This window comes from Engystomops pustulosus, chromosome 4 (assembly GCF_040894005.1).
Source record: "Engystomops pustulosus chromosome 4, aEngPut4.maternal, whole genome shotgun sequence".
NCBI lineage: Eukaryota > Metazoa > Chordata > Amphibia > Anura > Leptodactylidae > Engystomops > Engystomops pustulosus.
Window position 1 is genome coordinate 41,973,880 of NC_092414.1, and position 26,560 is coordinate 42,000,439.

The 26,560-nt window shown below is 39.0% G+C and overlaps 1 protein-coding gene across 1 annotated transcript in view; it reads right to left on the bottom strand.

The window, feature by feature from the left end:
• Nucleotides 1-1,464: 1,464 nt before the first annotated feature.
• The window catches only part of SLC4A9 (solute carrier family 4 member 9), a 57,785-nt gene continuing 32,689 nt past the window's right edge, over nt 1,465-26,560 (bottom strand). Inside the window, exons 10-22 of the mRNA XM_072145784.1 lie at nt 24,156-24,289; nt 21,977-22,248; nt 19,523-19,572; nt 18,978-19,160; nt 16,506-16,619; nt 13,895-14,056; nt 12,017-12,195; nt 11,010-11,082; nt 9,880-9,948; nt 7,590-7,763; nt 6,244-6,390; nt 6,051-6,128; nt 1,465-1,593 (exon numbers count right to left, since the gene is read on the bottom strand). Of these exons, the coding sequence (XP_072001885.1) occupies nt 6,075-6,128; nt 6,244-6,390; nt 7,590-7,763; nt 9,880-9,948; nt 11,010-11,082; nt 12,017-12,195; nt 13,895-14,056; nt 16,506-16,619; nt 18,978-19,160; nt 19,523-19,572; nt 21,977-22,248; nt 24,156-24,289 (1,611 nt within the window). The 3' untranslated portion in view covers nt 1,465-1,593; nt 6,051-6,074. The remainder of the gene's footprint in view (nt 1,594-6,050; nt 6,129-6,243; nt 6,391-7,589; nt 7,764-9,879; nt 9,949-11,009; nt 11,083-12,016; nt 12,196-13,894; nt 14,057-16,505; nt 16,620-18,977; nt 19,161-19,522; nt 19,573-21,976; nt 22,249-24,155; nt 24,290-26,560) is intronic.

Genomic DNA, 26,560 nt, shown 5'->3' on the forward strand with positions numbered 1-26,560 from the left:
TTGCTGGTGGGCTGTATACAGTGATTATTGTGGGGGCTGTATATATAAATTGCAAGGGGGTGTATATATTTATTGCTGGGGGGTTTACACAGTGAATACTGGGGATGTATATAGTGAATACTGGGATCTATATATAGTTATTGATGGGGGTTATATCTAGTTAATGCTGGGGATGTATACAGTGATTATTGTGGGGGCTGTATATAGTTATTGCTGGGGGGCTGTATATAGTGAATACTAGGGGCTGTTTATTGTTATTGCTGGGGGCTGTATATAGTGATTACCCTGAGCTGTATATAGTTATTGCTTATAGCTATTGCATGACCCAGACTGACATCACCCACACCAGATGTTCTTTCTTCTATTCTATTCTCTTTTTACACAAATTGGAAGTTACCTGTCAACCATTAATAGGTTACCCCGACTAAATTCTTATTCCTTAGCCACACTGCCAAGAAACTTCTGAGGTGGTGTGACAGCTCCTATCCACAGTTTATCACAAGACCAGGAGGCTATGTGTCTTAAGTGAGAAAACTCCTTTGAACTGCCCATGCTTTCTCACAAACTAGATCAGCCTAAAACATGGAGCCTTCATTAGATTAACTTTCAAGGTCACTCAATAAAGGGCTCTTTCACATTGACTTTGTTTTTCACGTCCACGGTTCAGTGATTTCCACAGATGCCTCACAAAGCCATTGATTTGTATGTTTTCACATTGGCTTGTATTTTCCTAATTTTTTAACGGATGCGAATAACGGAAGACAATAGAACTGCAAAAATGTAATGCAGATGAAACATACATTTTTTTCACTGATGAGGCTGAAGAACTTGTGTGATGTTTTCAAAGCAATGTTAACCCTTCAGTTTTGTCTCTCTTAAGGAGACAAAACGAAAGAAAAACAATGTACACTCACCATAGACAAAATGCAACGGATGAGCAACTGAAGCTGAGTACCAATGCCAATGTGAAAGAGCCCTTATTCTTGCAGACTGAAGGTTATGAGTGATGAATCCTTAAGGAGATGTCACTAGAAAAATCTTTATTTGCATAGCCTTAACTAGGTTTTCCTGTTTTGGAAAAACATGGCTGCTTTCTTTCAACAAACAGTACAAGACAAGTCCATAAAATGTGTCTGGTGTTGTATATCTGAAAACCCATGTAAATAAGAGAAGCTGTTCCTGAAAACAAAGAAATTATTGTTTTTTCTAAGGACCAGTTCAGATCTAAGCATATGAAATAGTAGAACAAAAAATAAATACTGAAGGTAAATGGAAGGACTGCTGCACTATTGTTTAATATTTAAAGCCTTTATGGAAAACGGTGTATAAACTCTCAAAGATCTATGTAGTCAAAATCTGAATATTTTAAACATTTAATACTTCAAGTTTCACTTTTTCTTTATTGTAAAACAAGAATTTAGAATTAATATTAAAATTATGATCATACAAAGAATAAATACTTGCTAAAAAATGATATACTTTCTAACAAATTATGGGCTTGTCTTTTATTCATTTTAATATATGTAACAATAAATTATAATACAAAGAAGGGGAAAATTTAAATTAGAGGTGGAAAGCGTCCATCTTCTCCCACTAGAAAAAAAAAAAGAGTAGAGTGAATCCATAAGTAATTTTCATGTGTAACATAACATTAAAATGATATCAGTGCTACTTTAAGTGAATGCCCACTATGTAATTTTTGGGTTATTTATGTTGGGATAATAAATGTAGTAGAATGAATTGAAAAAATGCCAGAGTTGAAGATATTTAAAGAATTCTTTGTTACATTTTCACTGAAAGGAAGTATTGAGGGGATGTCATAGAATGAACCTAGGGTTGCTAAACCTGTATTGATCCAAGTTCCACTGGGAGGTTGAGCTTGGGAGTTTACCCCATATTTAAATACTATTGATTTATTTAGAAAAATTCCCTCTAGTGGTGGCAAAGATTTTTTTGTAATACATTTTTTATTGGAATTTAACAATTTTATAATAATCCAGGGATCAAAACAATACTAATAATAAGCTACTAATAAAAAGCTACTGGTGTATCTGTAGTTCACTGATGCAGTAAATGCTGTAATACATAAGAAGAAGTGAGGGGGCTGGGTGACAGGAGGAGTGGGCAAGTAAAGGGGAAGGCAGGGAAGTACAAATCAGAGGAGAATTTCAGATATCAATAGCCGTAACTTTAAAGAGGACCAGTCACCAGATTTTGCCCCCCCCCCCATAAAGGGTTAAAAGCCATCCCTATATCACCTAAAATTAGCTGCCAGTGGGGCCCTGTACCTTAATTACAGCCATTTTTCTGATATGCAAATTAGCTTTACTGACTCATCTCTGGCAACCTGAGAGAGAAGAAGAGTCAGAGATACTAGTGAACCATGCCCCATTATTCTGACTGACAGTTCTGTGTCTCTTTACATCACTACTCTGCCTCCTTGCACTTAGGTCCGTCTGCTAATATTCAACTACAGACATATAAACCTCTATGTACAGATGGGAAATATTGTGTCAATTTTTTTACACGGTGCCTTGTGTTAAATTCATGACGTGATCAGTGACATCATCGCAGGTCTATCAGCCTCCTAACAATAGCAAACTGTACACAATATATATGATCACATGAAGTCACAGCAGCCTCCATGGAGTATGGAGAGAAGTAGAAATTCAGCTGTGACTTCATGTGGTCAGATACATACATGAGGCACACTTTGCTATTATTAAGAGGCTAAAGGACCTGAGATGATGTCACTCTGGTCACATGACATGAACTGTGACCATTAAGGAAGCATAAGGCATGGGGAGGATTAGATGGAAGGGGTTGGCTAAGCAGGACACCCCCTCCCTCTTATGCCAGGTAATAAAAGATAAAAGGTGATTTCTGTGGATGTAAGCGAAACTATTTTTAGCTAAAAGAAGGGCATCCATCAGTGAATAGAGCTCTATAGGAACCTGTCATTGGCTGTATATGTGCAAATGTGGTGAAAGGTTCTCTTTAACATAACAACATTAACAGTTATATGTTCCCCGCTAAAATGCACCTGCAAGTGAATCAGTTAGGCATACCGATTTTGAATATTAGAGGAAAAATAGGTGTCGGACAAAGTGTATAGCACCATGTCTAGTGAGTCATGACTGAGATAATAGAAGCAGCAGGAGGTCTGAGCCACTTAGGTAGGTTAGAGGGGTAGCATTTAGCCCATGTGCGGTTGCAAGAAGACAATATGACTGTACTTGTAGCAATGAGTTTTTCCATGACTGCATTACACTGTCCACCTTGCACAATCTCTAAGAGTGATAGTATAGATATAGAACTAGCTCTCCTCATGGAGGAGGATAGAGAATTTTTTTCTAAAGTATAAAAATGGAATGCCAGAATTAGGAGAGCGGGTTTAGGGTCAGGCTATATACTAGTTTCCTAGAAATCTCTAGGAAATGCAGTGATTAATGCAGTGATACGATTTAGAGCTCATGAAGAACTCCTCCTTCCATTGTTAGGTTGAGATGTGTCTATGAAGCTCCACTTCCACTTGTACACAAAGTCAGGGGCATTCCCAGGTATAAGTTTTAAATCACCATAGATCACAGAGATGCCTTTTAATTTTTTAAGAGAATCGTAAAAGAAGGCATCAGAGCATGATATGTGTTCATTGTTGAAGATATTTAAAGAATTCTTTGTTACATTTGGTGGAGAGTTTGCTGAAAGGAAGTATGGGGGGGGGGGGAGTCATGGAGTGAACCTAGGGTTACCAAACCCTTATTAATCCAAGAATAAAAGTCAGGGATAATGTGCTGGACCATAGAGAGAGGAATATTTTTCTACCTGAAGGGAAGTAGTTAAGGCAATTGTAGCAGAACTCATTTCAAGCAACAAGTGTGCTCTTGCTCATGTTTAAATGTTTAAAGGAAACCTACCACCACAAATCTACCTATAAAGGTAGATCGGGTGGTAGGTGAATCAATGGGACGTGAGGAGAGCCCTTTTAAGGGCTAATCCTCACGTCCCCGCACTGTTTTATAAACTTTTATTACCCTAATATGTTAATTTACTTATGCGGCTACTGGGGCGTGGAGTAGCCGCATCTGAGGTTACACGAGGCGGCTACTCCACGCCCCGGTAGCCACATTACCCCTCCTACTCACCATGTTCGGCGCGCAGCTGCTCGTAGCTGCGCGCCCTCGTCCGCCGATCCTGCCGTCTGCGCATGCGCAGAACAGCAGGCCCGCGCCTGCGCAGCCCCGGCTTCAGAGCAGTGACCGCGCAGGCGCGGGCCTGCTGTTCTGCGCATGCGCAGACGGCAGGATCGGCGGACGAGGGCGCGCAGCTACGAGCAGCTGCGCGCCGAACATGGTGAGTAGGAGGGGTAATGTGGCTACCGGGGCGTGGAGTAGCCGCCTCGTGTAACCTCAGATGCGGCTACTCCACGCCCCAGTAGCCGCATAAGTAAATTAACATATTAGGGTAATAAAAGTTTATAAAACAGTGCGGGGACGTGAGGATTAGCCCTTAAAAGGGCTATCCTCACGTCCCATTGATTCACCTACCACCCGATCTACCTTTATAGGTAGATTTGTGGTGGTAGGTGCCCTTTAATATGCTACTTGAAACGTGTTGATTTCTTGCCCAGATACCTGTAATATGCTTTGGATGACACTATAATAACACGTTGGAAATTTCAATTCCATCATCAAACTGGATCCAAAATTTTGTATACTCTATTATCTGATGCGAGGACCCAGACTTAGGGGAAAGAATAAAGTGCCATTACAGCTGAGAGAAAGGGACCCAACATTCCAAAAGCCTCCAGGGCCAATCCCCAATGGACTCTGCCAAACGCCTTCTCCGCATCCAGTGTAAGGAGCAGAGACTGGGGGTCATTTACTAAGGGCCTGAATCGCTATTTTTCTTCGGGTGTCCAGAATATTACCGATTTGCGCAGTTTTTCCCTGAATTGCTGAATTCAGGGAAAATTTGGCGCACACGATCAGATTGTGGCGCATCGGCACCGGCATGCATGCAACGGAAATCGGGGGCGCGGCTGTCGGAAAACCTGACGGATTTGGAAAAAGCACCAAATTTTTTTTTGACACGCGCTTACCTGCACCCAGGATAGGATCGTGAACTCTGGCGGACTTCAGCGCAGCGACAGCTAGTGAACATAGGGCGCACTACCTTAGTGAATCGCCAGAATCGTGACAGGATCGGGTAAGTAAATGTGCCCCAATGTGTTCACTGTGCCTCCACAATCTATAAATCGACATGTGCACATCGTTGAAGCCAACTTGGGTATTGGATGGTTTGCCCGCTTTGGGAAGAGTTGTGGTGGCACAGATTTTCATATTTAACTTGCATGACTTTACAAGCCATTTTGTTATTCTAAAGCAGTGTTTAAGGCACTACCAAGATATTTTGGGATCATTAGATCTTATGTTGTCCCTGAGAATTAAAGGGTGTTACCATCTCCTACTCTAGGGTTCCTATATAATGATACTTTAATTACTGTACCGCACAAGATTTCAAGAGGTGGTGGCACAGACTAATTTTACAGTTAATGCTAATGATTAGAAGAGTCATATGACACACTAATGATGTAGAAAATGGCTTTGAAGGCTCTCTAAACATACACTGATGGTATTATATTTTTATTATCATATATAAAGCAGAATTTACTCAGCATTCTGGCAATGGCAATCTGATTCCTACCTTTAACTTAACCAAATGGCACTATAAAATTGAATATAGGGTTTTCTAAAGTGACATTTCCGCTGCAGCTTCTAAAATCGACTCAGCTCAGGTAAAATTAGTCTTCTCTGCTCATTTTCACATTAATTGGATTTCATATAAAAGAAGGAATTCTGGAGAGGAAATGTAATACCTTACCTGAGGGTGCTGGTAGTTTAAAAGGGCATTTTGTTGCGCCAACCCTACTTTATTTTTGTATTCTAGACTTAGGATACATCATCATAAAGTTTAATAAGAAAGTATAAAATGTACATTAGTTTGAACTATTCTGTTACATACTTATACAACTACCATTATTGTCTTACCATTTCTTTTTGTCAATTTTAGCTCTAATTTACGGAAATGTTAATTTCAGGAGATTTTTCTTGATATTTCAACTCAGACTAGAATAAAAAAACACATAAATAAAATTATGTCTTGATTGTATTATAGTATCAAGGCCATCTTGTAGATTTAGTGAATAAATTATTTTCTTTTAGCTACAAAATGTGGACTTACATCTTCACTATCAGTTGAATCTGAATCCTCCATCTTAGGTTTAATATCAGTGACTATTTTCTCTGGCAAAATATCATCCAGCCAGCTGAGATCATGTAAAGAGAAAATATACTCCATTGCCTTTCTTATGCCAGCAAGAGCCAACAGCTGTAAATGACAAAAAACATTTTTAGATTTGGTATAATTAAAAATAAGTTGCACTGTTGATTCAAATGATCATTATGTGGATCCCAATCAGACAGAAGTAGGTACATAATGGGGCACATTTACTAAGGGTCCGAATGCCCAGTTTCGCCGAGTTTCGCAATTATTTCCGTTTTGCGCCGAATTGCCCCAGGTTTTTGGCACACGCCATCGGATTGTGGCGCATCGGCGCCAGCTTGCATGTGACAGAAATCAGGAGGCGTGGCCGTCAGACAACATGACGCATTCGGACAAACCGTGGAATTTTAAAACGGATTTGTGTCGCAAGATCAAGCACTCACATGCACCAGGAAGAAGCAGGTGAACTCCCGACCTCGGCGCAGTAGTGATGCAGGAACTCGGGTGCACGACCTTAGTGAATCGCGGCAGACCCGAATCCTTGTCGGACAACGCACCGCGGGATCGCGACAGGACCAGGTAAGTAAATCTGCCCAAATATGTAAAAAATGTAGTTCCCTCAACACGTGATATTTTTTCTTTTAAGAAAGGGATCACTCTTTTCCCCTTGCCTATTCCCCTCCTTACGATTGATCTTCCCTAATGGACATCTAACACCAGGATCAAGGATTGTAAAACAAGCACAATTACAAACTAGTGTGCACCCCCTCTAGCAGTTTCTGCTGTACTTTTATGCCCTATTTTTAACAAAAAAAGCTTTTAAATTTATGCAAATAAGCCTGAGGGGCTCTGGGTTCCATAGGAAAATGGATGCCCTCAGGCTCATTTGCATGATTTTAAAAACCCTTCTTTTCTTAAAACAAGGGCATAGGAAGCTTAAACTAGAGCGGTTCCTGTCAGAGGGGGCACACACCAGTATGTCAGTGTGCTTGGTTTACCTTTTAAGGTCATGCACGAGACTTGCAGACACTGGCAATGGAAGGGACAGAATATGAATTTTGATTACAAGGAGCATTAATAATTGATGAGTGTCTGGAGCCTGAAGGCGCTTGGCTTATATTTTTAAAAAGCGATTTCTCTGCATGACGGACCTTGCAAAGAATAAGAAAAAGTTGACCAGTACCTCCTAAGGAAGCTACTACCCCTAATTATTTACACAGGGGGCCAGTGCGTTGTCCACCAGACCATTGGAGAGCTGGATAGCATGGCTTGGTGAACTTAAATTGACAATATAGGATATTTACCATCAATGGGAAGATTATTGCTGCCGCAGTTGACTTCAGTATCCACAAGATGATCAAACAAGTAAGCTGAATTATGGTAAAGATATGGACCTTCCGAAGTGGAACATGGCGGAGGTATATGAGGTCTGGCTGATGCTTAGGTGGAATAAACAGTAGTTTCAACCGTTCTGTGAACTAAAGTAATAAAACAAAATGAGGTCCAAACCCAGTTTTAAAGAGATTTTTGTGTACAAACTATATAGAGTGCCCCTCTTGATTATATATAGTGCCCATTTTATAGATTCTCTTGTCCAGTTTTTCTGTCTATCATAATAAATGATATCTGTCTTTAAAACACAGATACATTTTTTTTTACCGGCATGGATCTGCAAATAACCTTAAAGGACACCTGTCATCAGGTCTGTGTCACTTGTCCTGTCACCTCTACCTGTTGGAGCAGCTCACAAGGATCCCATCCCAGCCTTTATCTAGTTATTTCATACATTATTCATTGTAAAATCACATATTTTTTATCAAGTAAATGAGGCTGGTCACATGGTCAGAGGCAGTGATGTCACCCCTGTTCCCCCTCCCCTCTCCTCCCCCTGCTCATGTCTGTGTGTAATGTATAGTAAAGTATTGCTGGTATCTGTGCTGCATCTGCTGACATGCTGCATCCTCCTAATATACAGAGACACAGACATCAGCTACACATGAATCTGACATGTTCTGCTGTAACATGGCTGCCTGGAGCTGCTGTATCTCTCCTATACACACACACATGCACACACAGGCTGCAGGGGGCGTGGCCACCAGCACCAGGAAGTACATCATTATACAGCCTCACATCATTATACAGGCTGTCAGTCATGCACTGGGGGTGTGGCTGTACCTCCCACTCATGAATAGAGTGGACAGCTTGAATATGCTAATGCTTCATTGGACATTTCACAGGTCATTTGCATACAGCTTTAGGACCTCATTGCTTAGGTTTACAGGCATGTAGAGGGACAATAAAGGGATAGAGGCAATGCTCTCTAATGGCAGTTTATGAAAATATATTTAGTTTAGGGGGGTTATTTTGCATGACGGGTTCTCTTTAAGAGGATAATTTAATTTGGTGGATAATACCTATAGAAGGAACGTTTATCCAGGGTTTTATTCTGACTACCATGATACAGTAAGCAAGGAAATGTTCCCCACAATGAGCTAATTGGCATAAATCTTATTAAGTTTTTCTTTTTTTTTCTTTTTGTATGTCTTGGATATAATAAAGTCCTGGCACCCAACTGCAGTGGGACCTGTGACTCATAACTGTCAAGTGGTGTGCCTAAGAATTTCTATGCCAAAGTCTAAATAAAGCCTTTTATCAACATCCCATTCAAAGAATCTAGTTACCATAAAATCCAAATTTCCCTCACAAATGGTATACAATGTAAAAACTGCACATCATACTGTGGCAGCAGTTCCATCATATCGCTGTTCACAATGGTGCTCAAAGGGATGTTACCTTGTTAATGGTCTGTTTTGTCCATTCAAGTACTTGTACATTGTTTTAAACTCTCAAAAGCTATTATTTTTTACATTAAATAAACCCATTCACTGTCCACCTCCATACTTGTTTTAGTTCAGTCCCTATACATCTGTGTTAAACACAGGTGCCCAAAATTCAATCCAATTTTCCATGTGTCTGCTGTAGTGCATTATTATATGAGTTTTGAGCCGAAACCTGGGATCCAAGGATATTCAAGAGAGGAACAAAAGTCCTGAAATTCTCATACATGTGTACTTTTTAAGAACTTAACTTGGTGTAAAGAGGAAAGGTTCCATGATGTCCAAGATTCTTGGTTCTAGTACTCTATGTAGGCAGCAAATGTCGAACCATTTAATAAAAAAATTAGACTAGGTAGGGGACTTAGATTTTCGCCCTGCCAAGGGCGAATGCCAGCCTATATTTGTATGGAAGCCAAATACTATCCTTAATTTGATGTATGACTTAGTATTGGCTGGTCAGAGTTCTGCATAAATGGTTGTGAACCACCAGATAGCGGATAAATGCTTATATTTTAGAAAAAAACTGTTTAAACTTCACTTGCAATTTCTCTGGCATTTGGCTTCACAAATAGGTAAATAAATTTAAATAAATTTACAAAGCTTATTATCTGCACTTTTTTTAAATTCTACTCTGATCGGACATGCCATGTTTGATAAACCTCTGCCTCCTAACACTCAGCTATCTGTTAACTCAATTACATATATAAGGTCTTGGTTAAGTGAAATTCATCTCTAGAAATGCAATTACTGTACTTACCTGAATACTTCTTAAAGCAGCCACACCCATATGAAGAAAGATTCCATATAACACAGGCATTGGTATATACTAAAAACAAAGTAAAGAAGTTAGAATTATAAAATACAGTTTAGAAATATAATATCATTTGGATTACCCTGTAAATCTGTATTTCTCCTCTCATATGGCAGTATTCTAGTGAATACTAATTGTAAGCCAAAACCAGGAGAAGACAACGAATAAGTGTAATTTAAAGAATTGTTATCCTCTATATTTTTGACCCATTGCTGGATTTGGCTGACAAATACTGATGCACAAAAATGTTGACCTGCTATGTGAAAGTGACCTTACATTTGTGTTCCCTCTATTCAGAACCTCTTTCAGGAACTCAGTTGTATTTTACAGGTTAGTCTGGCACAGCGCCACGTGCACATTCAATTCCAGGTGAAAACATAAAGTAAATATCAATTTATAAACTAAAAAAGGAAGAAGAAGGAAAATTGGGCAGTTAAAAAAAAAAATAGCAGTGTCTGCATTTTCAGGCACAAACGTACAATGAGCTGAAACTTTTTTAGATGTAGTTTTTTTGCAAAGCACTGAACTAATAAATAGATGTATAATTTATATTTGTGAGTCAGCTTGCAACTTACACCTGCCTAGAAAGATTCTAGCCCACCTGAGCCTGCCAGGAGCGTAATTAAGAGAGGTAGGACCTCATAGCATATACATATATCTTTGTATACTCACACGTGCTACAATCATACATATTTACACATACAGTATTTTTCGGACTATAAGGCGCACTGGAGTACATCAATAAATGCCTGCTAAACCATCTAGGTTCATATATAAGGCACACCAGAGTATAAGGCGCACCTGATTATAAGGGTGAATGAACAGCAGGTGGCAGACCTGTGCATAGTTCAAGGCAGCTGTTGTCTGTAAGTACGGTTCATATATAAGGGGCACTGGACTATAAGGCACACCTTTGATTTCTTAAAAAATCTAAGGATTTTTAGTGCTCCTTATAGTCCGAAAAATACGGTACCAATATATCTATAACTAACTGTCTATATACACACACACATTTATATACCTAGAAAGCTTTCATTTGTTTCATTTATTTTTGAACATTAGAAATAAAAATATACCTTAAGGACTGGTGACAAAAACACAGACATTCCAGTAAGGATGAAGACTGCTAAACCAGTTACTCTTTGCTCTCTGTAAACAAAAAAATATGTTTTAATGAAAAGTTTGCGATTGATCATTTAATATTTGGCTTTTTAAGGCAAGATTAAACATAACCAATATCAGAAGATTGGGAAAAACCAACCTTATTTTGGAAATTACACACTTCTAAAACTGTGTAGAGGGGCCAAATGGGCATTTTGACACCCCCCTTCCTGGTGCAGCTTTTACTGATTTTAGAAATACTGTACATGCAGCTCTCTATGTAGTTTGTTTACTCTTGAAGCCTCCTTGTACATACAGGTATAAGGCAATTATAAGCCAAGGAGACCAAGGTTTGGCCGTAAGAACGACCATGCAGCTCTATTTTCTATGGAGGGGACAGGGGTGCGCAGCGCTCATCTCTCCTCCTGTCCAGCGACTCCGACGTGTATGCAGCCTAACTCTACAGTAACGGGCTACATGAGCCTGTCTACTTTCATAAAATTGGGGTTGAATCATGTCCATACAGTAAGTTGTTGATTTTTGGGTTAGACTTTGAATTGTTTTTGTAGTGACTTTAGTTTTGTTCTGATCTCCGTGGGTTGTCTGTTTTCTTAATTTTACTATACACCAGGTGTTATAAAAAACAAAGAACTACTGCTACATTCTAATCTACACCACATCCAGAAATGCCAATGCAATGTCACCATGGGGTATCTGTACACTGGAGCAGGGGTAAGGACTAAGGTAAGAATCATTTCTTTTTTATTTTTACACCATCTCAAGTCCATAATTAAAAGTAAACCAAAGTAATGTACATTTATCAAATATCACATTTATCACTGTAGGGAGTACTTAGTCACATAGTAATAATGTATTTGATTATGGAATCTGAAGCATGGTGACTGTAATGTCAATTTTAATAAATAGCTGCAGCTTTTTGTAGTGCAAAAGTTTACATCACATTTCAAAAAAGAAATCTGACCTGATGCCCAGAAACTGTGGCTGTTCTCCAGGAGCAGACAGTGTAGACTCCATTTTTAGGCTATTCATGTGTGCTAGAGAGATTACCGTGGCAGACACATACCATGGAAGACCCATAAATGATGTCAGAATGATCAATAAAGAGATGCAGAAAAAATCCAAATGAAGTCCTGCACCTTTCTGAAAAATAATGAATTTTACTGTAACACATGTAGTCAAATATTTATGTGTGAAAAAGGTTTTAATTGCTGCATTGTATAAGACATAACATTTGTATAGATAGACAATGCATTTCTTCTGTTATCTTACTTGATGTCCTTTTCTACTTTTCTGCATTTTCTATTATATTTTATTTATTTTAGGTATGGAGTTTGTACACATTTTGAGTATTAGTGGCTTTCATTTTTCATAACTTTGGATTCGTTTTGGAAGTGAATTGACTCTGATGTCTGCAATTATTATTGGTCTATAGCTATTATAGGTGTGGAGGCTGATCAAGGGTTTGGACTTTTTTGCTGCTGGTCTGTGTTTTAAGGTTGGGACTAATCTGGGCACTATATTTAATCTGAATATTGGTTTACAGTTAATATTGATGTTTACACAATAAAGATAATTTTTTAACTGCATTACTTTCCAATTTTACTCCATTTTCACTGCTCTTCCCTGCACAGGGGACCCATGCAGAACTTAGGCTAGGCAGATGTAGAAATCCATCTGGGTAGTAACTTAGGAGTTGAGAATCTTATATTTTTGGGAACACCGCTTTAAGGGGAGTGCAAGAATCTTGCAATCACTGTGCTGGGTCCTGCTCCTGTTGAGTTTTTCTTAGACTGTGGGTGTGGATGGAGTTGTCCAGCTTGCCAACCCAAGACTCAGCCAGAGGTTGCAGGGAAGTCTATTCAGGGGGATTTATCAAAAGTGTCTGAGAGCAGAACTGTTCTTATTGCCCATGGAAACCAATCATAGTTCAGCTTTCATTTTTCCACAGCTTTAAAAATTCAAAGATGAGCTCTGATTGGTTGCCAAAGGCAAAGTACTGCTTTTAGACACTTCTAATAAATCTCCCTATATGTGTTCAGGATGTGCATCCATTGGTTGTAATGTTTAAAGGGGTATTCTCATCTGCAAATTGACATTTAATTTAAGCATTCTATATTTAACCAAAGCACCAAAATGTATTTTCCCTTCTTGGGAAAGACTGCAGTATCTTAGTAACTGAGGGAGGGGGGAGTTTTTGATCTTCAAGGAGTTAAGTATCAATTCTAAATGAAGAATTCTTAGGGATTTGATATGAGGCCTGAATTTTTGAATATTAGGGTTTGAGATTACTGCAAAAATTGATGCATTTTTTTATTTTTCTATAAGACGCACTTTGGGTGCCTGTTTCTTATAGTCCAAAGGTCAGGAAGATCCAATATTGCCAAACCCTCCTGACCATGCTCCCGTGCCTCCTCCTCCCTCCCACAGGCTCATCACTGTCTCCCATCGCTGACGTCAGCTCTCCGCATCAAGTATTTCCTGCGCTTGTGTTCACTCCCTATGTCTTGCGCTCTGAGACGTCTCCATTCTCATTGTGCATGCTTTGTGCTGCCTGGCCAGTTGCTAGGCAGTGAGGAAGTGGGGTGTGTCTTATATTAAGGAGTATCTTAATAGTCTGAAAAATATGGTAGGTGTCAAAATATAAGAATTAAGGAGGCAGCTAGTTGCTTGTTTCCAAGGTACCATAATGTTACTGGGGCAGAGTACATGAAGGAGAAGATCAATGTTCACCTTTATGAACAAAACCTTTTTAGATCTCTGCTTCCTTTAATGTTAGCGACATAAAGTGTTTTTAGACATAATTAAGTATAGAAAATAATTTATTCAATGATGCCATTACCTTTAGCTTGTATTCTTTGCGGTTAAGGATTACTGCTGTAATTTGCTGATCCATGAATAAAAGGATTGTTATCAATATTGCTGGAATGCCAGACAGAAGGCATACCCACCATGGATTTCCTCCAAAGGGATATACAAACCAACCTCTATTTGGATTAGTTGGCTATAAATACAAAAACAAAAATAAATCAACAATAAAATCAATTATGTTACTTAGGTCGCTTTCACACACACATGTATGCTATGCCAGGGCCAGGACCTGGGCGTAGAATACATTTGGCTGAAGTGCAAACTCCTTACCCCCTTCCTTCTCCATAGGGAGCCAAGCAGCCACATGTATGCTATGCTCGGGCCGAGACCTGGGCGTAGCATACATTTGGCTGAAGTCAGAACTCCTTAGCCCTCCCATCTCCAAAGGGAACCATGCAGTAACACGCATGCTATGCCCAAGCCGGGACCTGGATGTATACGTTCGGCTGAAGTGAGAGATCCTTACCCCTTACCGTAGGGAGCTGTGCAACCAGGCTGTACATACAGCAAAAAATAGTACTTGCTCTATCTTTTTTCTGGTGGCACGGTATGTTGACATATGTGTATACTTAGCATACTGTGCCATGCACAATGCTCTTTCTGTGGTGGCTGTATGCTAGCTGCCATTCGAACAAATAGCTTCCTGCCACCATGTATAGTGGTACCTGGGGTCTTAATGTACAGTATATGCAATATGGGAGACATTTCTCATAAGGCAAGCCTTTTCCCACCACTCAGGAATAGTGTCTTAAACGTAGAACCACTGGCAGTGCCAAGCCAAATTTAAGTCACTCCACCCCCTCCAGTGTATGTGTATCTGATGCATCTTCTTGTGACTTTTTTCAATTATTAAAAAAAAAAAATCAGACACTGCTCATAGATTTATTAAAGGGTTAACAGCACTATCTAACACTCCCCCTGCAATGGGAGACAGTGTAACAGCTTATAAAGTCAGATCACAGAGGGGCTAGGATAGTGCCTCTGACTCATTAACATAATTTTAAAAGTTGATTTTAGAAGGAGGAAGGTCATGGATAACCAATATAAGAAAATGACTACCGTCACGGTGCCTGGATCAATGATTGAGGGTCCATGGTTTATCATGCTTGATTTTGATGGTAGATTTCCTTTAATAAGGCAGCCTCAAAGGCACTTACAGATGTATCACAGGGAGTCTGACAAAAGATAAATAACTCCCTACTTGGCCAAGTGTAATACATTTCAGAGGTCAAGGAGGAACCAAAAAGGCTTCGTAAGTATAAAGTAAAAGTGTAACTATTTCTTCACTTTATTTTCAAATATAATGTAGGGAATATTAATATACTGTATTCAGGGATTTTATAAGCTTTTATTAAAAATATAGCTTAAAAGCTTCCCTGGCCCTATTCTCTACTTGTCCTTTGCTATTGAAAACCCGTATTCATCCTGTACTATGCAGTAGGAATACAGCTCACTGTTAATGTCTTTATATAATGATATATTCTCCCTGCTGCTGAATGCAGCCAATATATTTCCATGTACTCAGTAAAACTATTACTTTATTTGCTTTCACAGACTGTCAGCTCTGAGGACACAGAGTGACCTCTAATGGCTGACTTTCCAGCTCATTTCTCTCTGTGGAAGATTATGAGTCTGTAAGAGGAGTTGGATGTCAGCTATTAGAAAAACTGACATCCAGATTTCCAGACTTTTTCTGATGTTTTTTCACTCAGGTCTCATGCACACAATTGTGAATGGCAGCCGTGAGTTAGCTGCAAAAACATTGACTTCTATTATGCATAGTCATGGTGTAGTGAGCACACCGTGGGGCACATTAACTTACCCAGTCCAGTCGAGATCCAGCGGTGCGTTCTCCGTCGAGGATTTGGGTCTGCCGACATTCACTAAGGTCGTGCACCTGATATCCAGCAGGTGTCGCTGCTGCGTCGAAGTTCGCCAGAGTTCACCTTCTTCTTCCCGATGCATGTAAGTGCTTGATCTTGTGACACAAATTGCTTTTTAAATTCCATGGTTTTTCCGAATCCGTCAGGTTGTCCGACGGCCACGCCCCCCGTTTTCTATTTATTGAAAGTCGGCGCCGAAGCGCCACAATCCGATCGCGTGCACCAAAATCCAGGGGCAATTTGGCGCAAATTGGAAATATACGGGAAACCCGACGAAAGTGCGCGTTACGGACCCTTAGTAAAAATTACGGACCCTTATAAATAAATCAGACCTCACGTCTCACCATACCATGACTGAGCGGGGCAGCCATACTGCAAATTATAGAGCACTATAAGTCCTATTCCTGCCCTGATTTGCAGTGGGGCCTATCACCTATCTACATCACCTATGTAGATGTGAGGGGTAAGCCGCATAAGGGGGATGTTTGCGGCCCATTTCAAGAACATGGTTGTGTGCTTTCAGCCTCAGTTGCATAGTTAATTTTATTGCTGTTGTTGCCATGAATGTGCAATTTTTGAGTTGTGGCAGTACAGTATCGCTATATAAGAAAGAATAATATAAAAATATGCTTTTATGATATGTCAGATATGTAATGACTGATTGTTTTGTCATGGAGACTTTGTTGTATTAAATTTTACCTTAATTTCATTTGGAACAACAAGTTTAGGAGTTTCAAGTCCACATATAACATCGATGACACAAAAAATGACAATGGTCAAAATCACTGAAAAATCGCCAGTCAATTTTCTTATCTATGGAGAAAAATACAGAAATCGGGTATAAATCAGTCACATACTTTTGCAAAATTAAAACAAAGAACTAAAAAAAAGGAATTGCATATCAGGGGAAATATTCTTTATTTTCATAGTTGCAGACATTGGAGTAAATGTTAACTTTATTTTTAGTATATATTTTTAGTCATGGAAAACCAGGGAACATGTTAGCCAAGAAAAACAAAAATTAGGCTTAGTTCTTACACTGAAAGGTGACCTTAAGAAGGGCAGAGATAAAAACCTGTGAATTCAATTCATGACCACCTTCCATTCACTGACACAGGGACTCAATATTGCACATGGGTTTATGGCCCATTGCATGAACGCACTTTAAACTTCACAGAACCTCAGTGGGCCCCTTTGCAGTGTTTATTTATATACAGCCCAATCATGGTTCTATTATATATAGAGCCCCCCCCCCCTTCCTCAACAGGCGCTGCCGGGCTATAAGAGTCTGAGATTTGGCTGTAGGGGCCCCGGCACTTGCCCAGGTATGCCTGGTGATGACGCTAGCTCTGGCCATCCCCCCGATGGCCCTTATTGTGCAACTTAAACTCCAGTTTTATGTCCCACGGGACAGGGCCTAAACTTGCTGATCAGTGGGGCTCTCAGTGCTGAGACTCCCACAGATCATAAAAACGAGTGGTCCAATGGGGTCCCACGTACCTTTGTCGGACCCCTCGTCGCTCCTTCAGACTAATGGAGCAGACGTCCGCACATGACCGTTCTCCTCCGATAATCTCCATGGAGCTGACAAAATTGCAGCAAAAGGGCAGGTCTCGGCGATCTCCGTCAGCTCCATAGAGATTAATGGAGCAGAACGGTCATGCGCATTCGGCTGCTCCATTAGTATGACAGAGCGACAAGGGGTCCACTAGTTTTTGTGATCTGTGGGGGGGTCTCGGGGGGGTCTTTTCCCCTAACTTTTGTTTGTGAAATAAACCCTTTAATGATGTTCCAGCAACAAAGTATCTAAGTGTAACATCTCTTGAATGTTGTGTTTTTGAAACTAAAGCATTTAAAATCACAGAATATTTTTTTATTTAGGCTAATACAATGAAGACAAAATTATGTAAAGCTGACAACTGTCTGTGTCTGGAAACGATGCACAGCGTGGCTGAATCATCATTGGCATTATTGGATCACCAGCTCTGCATTATGAGCTGTTTGCAGCAACAGTGGGGTATAATACATACCCCTGCCATGTGGCTCCTGCATCATCCACAAGAGTACATTTTGTTATTTTTTTTAAGCTGCATTGCGGCTAAAAGTTAACCACTGCCAGTAACAGATTACTAATGGGGGACCCTGGCAATTACATGAGTTACTGACTAAGGGGGACCCTACCTTTTACATGGATTACTAATACAGGACCCTTCCTATTACACGTTATGGAGACACTTTGCCTACTACATAGATTACTGCAGGGGAACCTGTCTTTTACATGGATGTTAAATGTATACCATGTCTGGGTTAGATTTAGTGAGGCCTCCACTAGATTTTTTACCCTACCAACCTTAATCATGCTCTAGCTGTAGCACACATACGCAGAAAGGAGCTGAGGTGCACCAAAGGTCAAGTGAGAAAACATTTTACATAATTTTGTCATCATTGTATTAGTCTATGTAACATTGATTGATTTATACCACAAAGTGGCAGCCACCTTTGAAAAACAAATGTATACGAGAGCCCTTCCAGGGTCTTTGAAGATCCTCCAAATATCCTTTTTTGTACAATTGCAAGACAACAGAATTAGCCCCTGTTAAGGAGGTCGCACTGGTTTCGGACGCCATCTTGACTACTGTCCGCCATCTTAGATACAGCAGCCATGTTCCCTGACCATTATCAAGTTAATGTCATGATTCAAACTTCATTTTATGTAACCTGGTTGCTGGCCTGTCAGCTAATACCCTTTGACATTTAATGAGAAGCCAGTCTGTCCTCGAAGCTGCATAATAATATGATTCTGGAGCCACTTATCATATTCTTCTCAGCATTAGTATAAACAATATCTGTGTACAAGGTCTCTGAGAACTGAGCACAATTAATTCACTTTTTTTCCCAGAATATGCTGATGTCCAATAGCTTTGCAGTATACTATTCACACCCCTTTGATGACTCTTCTGTCTGATATATATTATGCATTTTGATTATTAAACGGTAGAAGATCTTGACTAAGAGATTGAAGTATGTCTTGGTCTCTATGTTCAATCAAGGGTTAATTAGGACTCACCTTACAAAAGTCAAGAGGGCTGTTGGGGCCCTGCATAAAAATCCCTAACAGCCCCCCAACCCTTTTCAACAGCTTATGGATATATCAAATTCTTAGCTACTTACAGATGTAGATAAATATCTGCTTGTCTGGAAGCTCTTTAAGTATTCAGTACAAAGTGATGTCCCCACAAACAGAATGATAGACATTAGAAAAACATCAGGTATGTAAGTACAGCTGCTTCCCTCTAGATGTCCTCCCAAATGAATACACTGTTCTTGTGTAAGATTTATAGGTTCTTGCATATTCTAGGGAGAAAAAGCAGATATACAAATAATTTAAAATGACAAGGAAGCATAAGTAAATGAAAAGAACACAAACCATTGCATATACATTAAACTTACTTTTAAAAACCGGCGTATGATAGCCCCGCCGCTGCATTTTCGCAGTGTGATACATGAGAGGGTACAGCCTCTTGATGTATCGAATGGGGAGCTGCATAGCGTAGCGCCCCCCCCCCCCCTTAACGTCCCATCACGCCCCTTCACGCCCCACTGGTGTGAAGGTGGCAGAGGGGTCAAAATAATCGCAAGTGCAAACAATAAATATGCCCCAATGTTTAAATATATTGTTTTCACTTGGTATGAGAAAATAAAACATTAAAACTTACCATATTATAATAAGAATCATACAATGTGAAATTGCTTGAAGACTCATTTCCTATAATAAATAAATGACCAAATAGAAATGATACATGCTATGATATGAATATATTGATACAATCTCAGATACTTTATTGGGCAATAAAACTATTATTTAATATTAAACTGGTCTAAAGTGAAGTTACAGGAAATCTACCATCAAAATCCATCATGATAAACCAGTTGCACTTACTAATAGATCCAGACACTGATACTGTGGAAATCTTATTTTTTATCCATGGCTTCCTTCCTTATAAATTAAACATACAATTATGTTAATGAGCCTGATGGGCTCTAGGGGTGATTCCAGAGCCCCTCAGTGATGTCTCTTCACTGGTTGTTACAATGATCAAAGCAGGTTTCCCCTCCCCCTTGCCAGTGTAATCTAGCAGCAGAAGGAATTGAGGGGAGAGACCTGCTCTGCTTAGGCTCAATAGCATAATGTTAAAAGTTGATTTTAAAGGAAAGAAGGCCATGGAGAACCCATAGATGAATATTACCAGAATCACTGTCGTTAGGTCTATGAGTAAGTGCCCCTGCTTTATCATGATGGATTTTGATGGTAGATTTTTTACCATTGACATCCCGTGACTGCGGCATTTAAATTTCCTTTGGGGGGTCTTTCCCCCATGATCGCCCCCGCCCCACACTCCGTATTCGGGGGGCACTGATCATTGCTATCGCAGTCCTGGGGTCCGATTGGGACCCCAAGGCTACCTTAAGGCAGTGCCATTAAGATGGCATCTTTGCCGTCATCTTAAAGGCATAGTGTCAGCATATGTATGTGCATAGGCTGACAATGGCCTGATAATGGCCTGCAATGCATCAGTATTCCAGAGTATCATGAACAATAAGATGATTGCTTGTTCATGTCCCATGGTGGAAACAATAAAAAATTAAAAATTCTTTATTCTTTAAAAGTTATTCCATAAAAAAATACACTAATAAATCAATAAAGCCCCCAAAAATATAAAGAGACATATAATGCACAAAAAAGTCTAAATCGTAACACAAGCCCCACATATATAGTATCACCACGTCCGTAACAACCCGTAGAATAAAACAAAATAATTATTAAACTGGTACGATGAACGCGGTAAAAAAATAACGTAAAAAACCTGCCAAAAATTATGATTTCTACTTATTTAATCCCACAAAAAAATGCAATAAGTGATCAAAAGTTCATATGTATTCCAGAATAATACTGCTGCAAAGTACAACATGTCCTGCAAAAAACAAGCCATCAACCAGCTCTGTAGCCAAAAAAGTAAAAATGTTATGCCACTTGGAAGACGGTGATGCAAAAATGATAGATTTTTCCCCACATTAGGGTTTTATTTGGCAAATTTAGTAAAACATAAGAAAAAATATTCATGTATGGTATCCCCTTAATCGTATGGACCTATAGAATAAAGATAACATGATTATTAGGCTATTTATGCTTTTCTACCCCTGACCCCAAAAAAAGTTAATACATTTTCAACAATAGGGGATACCAACCCCAACATGGTAACACTGGAAAAAGCATTTCATCCCGCAAAAAAATGCCATCACATGGCCCCAATAATGAAAAAACTAAAATTTTCTAGCATACAAAAGGGGCCAATGATAAAACTAAAATCCTGGCAGCTGCAGGACGCTCCTTCCCTTCTGTGCCTCGCTGTGGGCCCATAAAACAAGTGACTGCCACATGTGGGGCACTTCCATTTTGATTCAATTACTATGGAATCTCAAGGGGTTAACAATCTTCCTAAAAACTGTTTCTGATAGTTTGAGGGGTGCAGATTTGAAAATGAGTTGGTTATATAGAGTGGTTTTTATGCTAAATATTTAAAATTCCATTTAAATGAGTATTTATCCCAAAAATACAGAATTACGGAAAATACGGAAAATCGATTTGTAAGCCACGTGACATCAAAATAAATTATCCAGACATTTCAAAAATTATAAAAATGTAAAATAGACATATGGGAAATTACATTCATGAACTTATTTAGGTGGTAAATCTATCTGCCTGAAAACACGATATTTAAAATTTTGAAAATGGCAAATTTTTCAAAAAAATTCATAATTTTTTCTTTTTTTTGTAAATAGACTAAAAACTTATCAGCCAACATTTACCACTAAAATGAAGTACAACATATGGGGAAAAAACAATCTCAGAATCGTTCGATAAGTAACAGTGTTCAAAAGCTATAACCATATAGAGCGACGCATGTCAGAAAAAATACTTAAAATGGGGCTGAGCATTAAGCTATAAAGTGTCTGCGTCCTTAAGGGGTTAAAATGACATATTTTTATTTAATGCACTGTATAGCATATTATACAAAATCCAAACAGCATCCATTTAATATATTATCCCCAGTAACAGGTGATGTAGGAAACTGGTGTCTGGAGATGACAAAAAACTCATTTTTACTTACCCATTTCAATTAGACTGCATTTACAATTGTACTGGGTTATATTATCAATTTTGTATTTCCAATTTACTGGAAAGTGATCTGCCAGGTTCAGCATCTTTTTCATAGCATCGTAAATGAAAATACAGCTTATTAATGCACAAAAACTTTCTTCTGTAAAACGAGTGAAGTATTGTACCAAATAAGCAGCGTTGGTAGCCACTAAAATTATGCAATAAAATGCCACCCAAAGTCCAATCCAAAGTCTAAATTCTAAATATTCAAAATTGTAGTCTCTGGAAAAATATAAGAAAGGTCAAATAAGTAAACCAGTTGCACAATACATCACTAATGGTACAAAGATTTTACAAACAAAAAGACAATCATATCTTTTGTTCTCTACTTATTTATTATAAGTCTGTTGTACAGAATTACTCCTTTTCATAATTTGACATATCCAAAAAAAATATTAGAGACAAAAAACATTTTTCTGTTTTTAAACCTGAACATAAGATTGCATAATTCATTTAAAAGATGCCTAAAAAATATCTAAATATGATAGACTAATAGATATCTGTATATGACAGCTTTTAGTCCTTTTCGGGTCTAATGGTTAGTATTGCAACTCCATTAATTTAGAGGGAACCTGTTAGGACGATTTGGGACACTAAACCACTTACAGGTCCTTGTTTGATTTTTGAAGTATGCGCCAAAGAACCCTAAAAACTTTATACTCTGTCTTCAATCCTTCAGTGCCTGTGCGTTGTGGGTAGGGGAAGTGGCATAGTATATGCCGGCTTCATTGTGCAAGCACCGTAGGTACAGCACATAAGCAGTGAAGCTGGGATAACCCCTAGGTTATTTGAACCATACGGGATCTGGTTACTCATACAATTATTTTGCAATACTACTGTATTGTGAATTTATTGAATCTGTACTAGACCTTGGATCACAGGGTGGCTTTGCCCACAGCACTTGCAGTTAACACCCTGTATGTCTCCTCATGAGCCTATAGTTGTAGGAAAACAAGTGACCTACATATGCTACGTACCTTTTTGTGTTGGTGACGCATGTTTGTGTTTTAGGGATATACATATTTATGTATGATTCATTAAATTCGGCTGCACTATGATTATGGTTGAATATTCGCTGTTTTAGTGTAACAAATAGTTTGTACTTAGATCTTAATCTTTGAGACAAGCATATGCTACTGGCAGGATCAAACAGGTAGCCTGAAAGAAACCTATTGACCCTATTGACCCTATTGTCAAGAGGGTATCTGAGAGATGGTATCTTATTGTTTTACTAAGGTACGTTGGTTACTGCTACCATAATAATCTTTCCTCATCATAACCTGTTCATGGTGCAGGTTCTAGTGCGTAGAATTAATCCAGGTACAATATCGCTCACGTTATGGAATACAAAAGAAAAGTCCATGTGGCAAGTTTGTTTTGAAGGAAATCCTTACATCTGTGAGTATTTGGTCATCTTCCCCGCCCTCTTGAAAGTGCAAAAGGATACACCCTCTGGTTGCAGGTTTGTGCAGACAATGAAAAAGATTCAAACGATCCAGCACTTTTTTTATGAAAAATTCTTGCTTCTTTATTAAATCATCATATAAAATCGATCAGCACATAGTGGTATCCACAAACAGCTAAAAAAATGTTGAAATTTTTTACTCGAAACGCGTAGCTGTTTGTGATTACCACTATGTGCTGATCGATTTTATAGGATGATTTAATAAAGAAGCAAGAATTTTTTAAAAAAAAAGTGCTGGATCGTTTGAATCTTTTTTCATTGCTCACGTTATACTAAGCTCAACATACATTTCTCCCAGTGATTTCACATTTTATCATTGGAGGGATGTATCATACGCTGACCTATCACCAGATCTATCAGAAGGCTCTAGCCAATATGGCAGTGTGGGCACAAGTGTGCATCCTACCTGGCATAGAACTGAAAACTTGCAGGCTATTGATAAAGCACAGGGCATCCCTATGCTTGCCCACTGCTTGGCCCAGAACCACCCTCCCTGTAGGCGAAATAAACCCAATTTCCCGCTCTGCACTGGGAATAGCAAGGAAATCACAGTTTGTAGGTTTTTAGGCGTACAAGCCAAGTTAATAATAAGTATAAACAACTTTATAAGCTTAATTTTAAGCATTTCTTCTTTATATATATAAAAAAATGGATTAATACTTACTTGCTAAAACTGTATAATAGCCTCTCAAACACAAGGACAGGTCCTGTGCTGCTCATAATAGTTAGTGGCTGTCCAGAAAATAAACAAAAAATTCCACCACAAATTGCTGTGCCTATAAAGTTTTCAAGAACCCCCTGAAAAAGTAAGTAAACGAAAAGTTGCATAATATTTTAGCATACAAAAATTTAAGTACATTTATTTAAAAAAATGCAAAATGTATAGTTTCAAAAACTGGGATAGATTTATCATAAATATGTCAAAGACAATGCAAAGTTAGACTAAACAGCCTAAGGCCCCATGAACACGACCGTATAAAAATGCCCTTATATACAGCCGGAATACGGCCCCGTGCATTCCAATGGGCAATACGGGCTTAATATGTGCTACATATCCTGAAACAACGGGAGCCACACTCTATCAGCCATCCAATAGTCAGCCATCCATCATTTACCAGCCCACTGTATTTTATACGGAAACAGTACAGATACGGTGCAATACTTTGCCATACTGTTGCAATACGTCCCGTATTTACTGCCAGAATACAGCCGTATATACAGAACAGAAAAGATCATACAGTCGTTTGCATGAAACCTTATGCTGCTTCAGATTTATCAAATGCTGGATGATAAGTCTGAAGCAGTATAAGGCCCCATGCACACGAACGTATAAAAAACCACTGTATATATACAGCTGGAATATGGCCCCATGCTGTCCAACGAGCATTACAGCCATCCATGTACATGGCCGTATTGCCCACCGTTCCGTACCGTAAGCGAATCGTATAAAAATATAGAGCATGTCCTATTTTCCAGGGTATTGACACCACAGGTCTTTGGACAGTTATTTTCATTTTTTTTTCTTTATCTTCCCTTAAAGTAAATGGAAGGCCTCTGAAAAAGAAATTTTGTGTGGAATCTGAAAACAGATGTTTTGGAATTGTATTCTGGTGTAAAATCTATGTCACATCTGAACAACATATGAGCATACCTTTGAGGGAATATACCGTATGTACCCAAGTATAAGCCAACCCAAGTATAAGACGAGGCCCCTAAATTTACCACAAAAACTTGGGAAAACCTATTGACTCGAGTATAAGCCAAGGGTGGGAAATGCATTGGTCACAGCCTCCCCAGTATACAGCCTTCCGGACCCTGCCCCATAGTATATAGCCTGCCAGCCCATATCCCCCAGTATAAAGTCAGCCCCCTGCCCCAGTATATAGCCAGCCTCCTGCCCCAGTACATAGGCAGCAGCTGGGGAAGCCAGAAAGGTGAGTTTTGATATATATTTTTTTTACTCGAGTATAATCCGAGGTTTGGTTTTCAGCACATTTTATGGTAATTTTGTTGCAGAGTGTGTCTAATAAAGGAATTCAGGAGCTCTGGTGGTAAAGTCTATACTAGTACTGTTACGTCTAACTAACCTTGCTAATTTACTGCTCCACTTCCTCAATGGCTAGACAGGCCAGCTTAGCCAATCAGTGAATGCCACATTCATATGTCACTCTTTATTGTGGTTCAAAGGGCTTTAAGTATATGTTTATGTCAGAGGTGGATTTATAATTTATATCAGGAGGGTATCCTAATAAATAGTATTTATATAAATAGTTCTGGTTATTATGACCGGAATCCTTCTTTTTGTATTCTTAACTGTTTGTTTTTTAAACAGCTCATTGCCTTGCTTTACTTTCATGTATTGCTCAGTAAACTTCCTAGACTATAATTGGTAAGTCTTGCATCGTCTTTTGTATATATCATTAAACAATATATACAATATATGGGTGTTTTGACAGAAACACCTATGGGGAGTCAGCAAAGTTAGGTAATTGTCAACTATGCAATCACCTTGTTTATCCTTGAAACCCTATTCTCTTAAAGGACAATTTCCATGAGATCCTTTATGGTAGAAGATCACTACTTACTCCTCCTTTGCAGTAATCTGATTTCAGTATGCACTGGAAAGCCGCATCTAGAAGAAAAAAGTTTTCAAATCTTCAAATGAGCCTGAGGTGTTCTGCAGAGTAGTGTTTAAGCTCTTTTAATTTATTTATTGATCTCATCTTGTCTCCCCCCACTCCTTGTAGAGAGCTAGTGTCTCTATGTACTAGTGTGGCCGGGATGAGTTGGGAGGCAAGACGAGAGCAGTGATTAAATTAAAAAACAGACAAGCTCAAAGGTGATCTGCAGAACAAATCTGTCTCATTTAAATATTTTTTTTAAAAAAAAACTTTTTTTTCTTCTAAATGCGGCCGTTCATGTCGCAGGGTGAGTAGCAAGCATCTATCATCAGGTTATCTAAGATCACACAAGAGGAGGTCCTATCTTGCTTCCTTTTACTAATGCGTTAATGCATCAATATTTCAGCTTACCCTCAGAGTCAAATAAATAATGACTGCAGAGGGACAG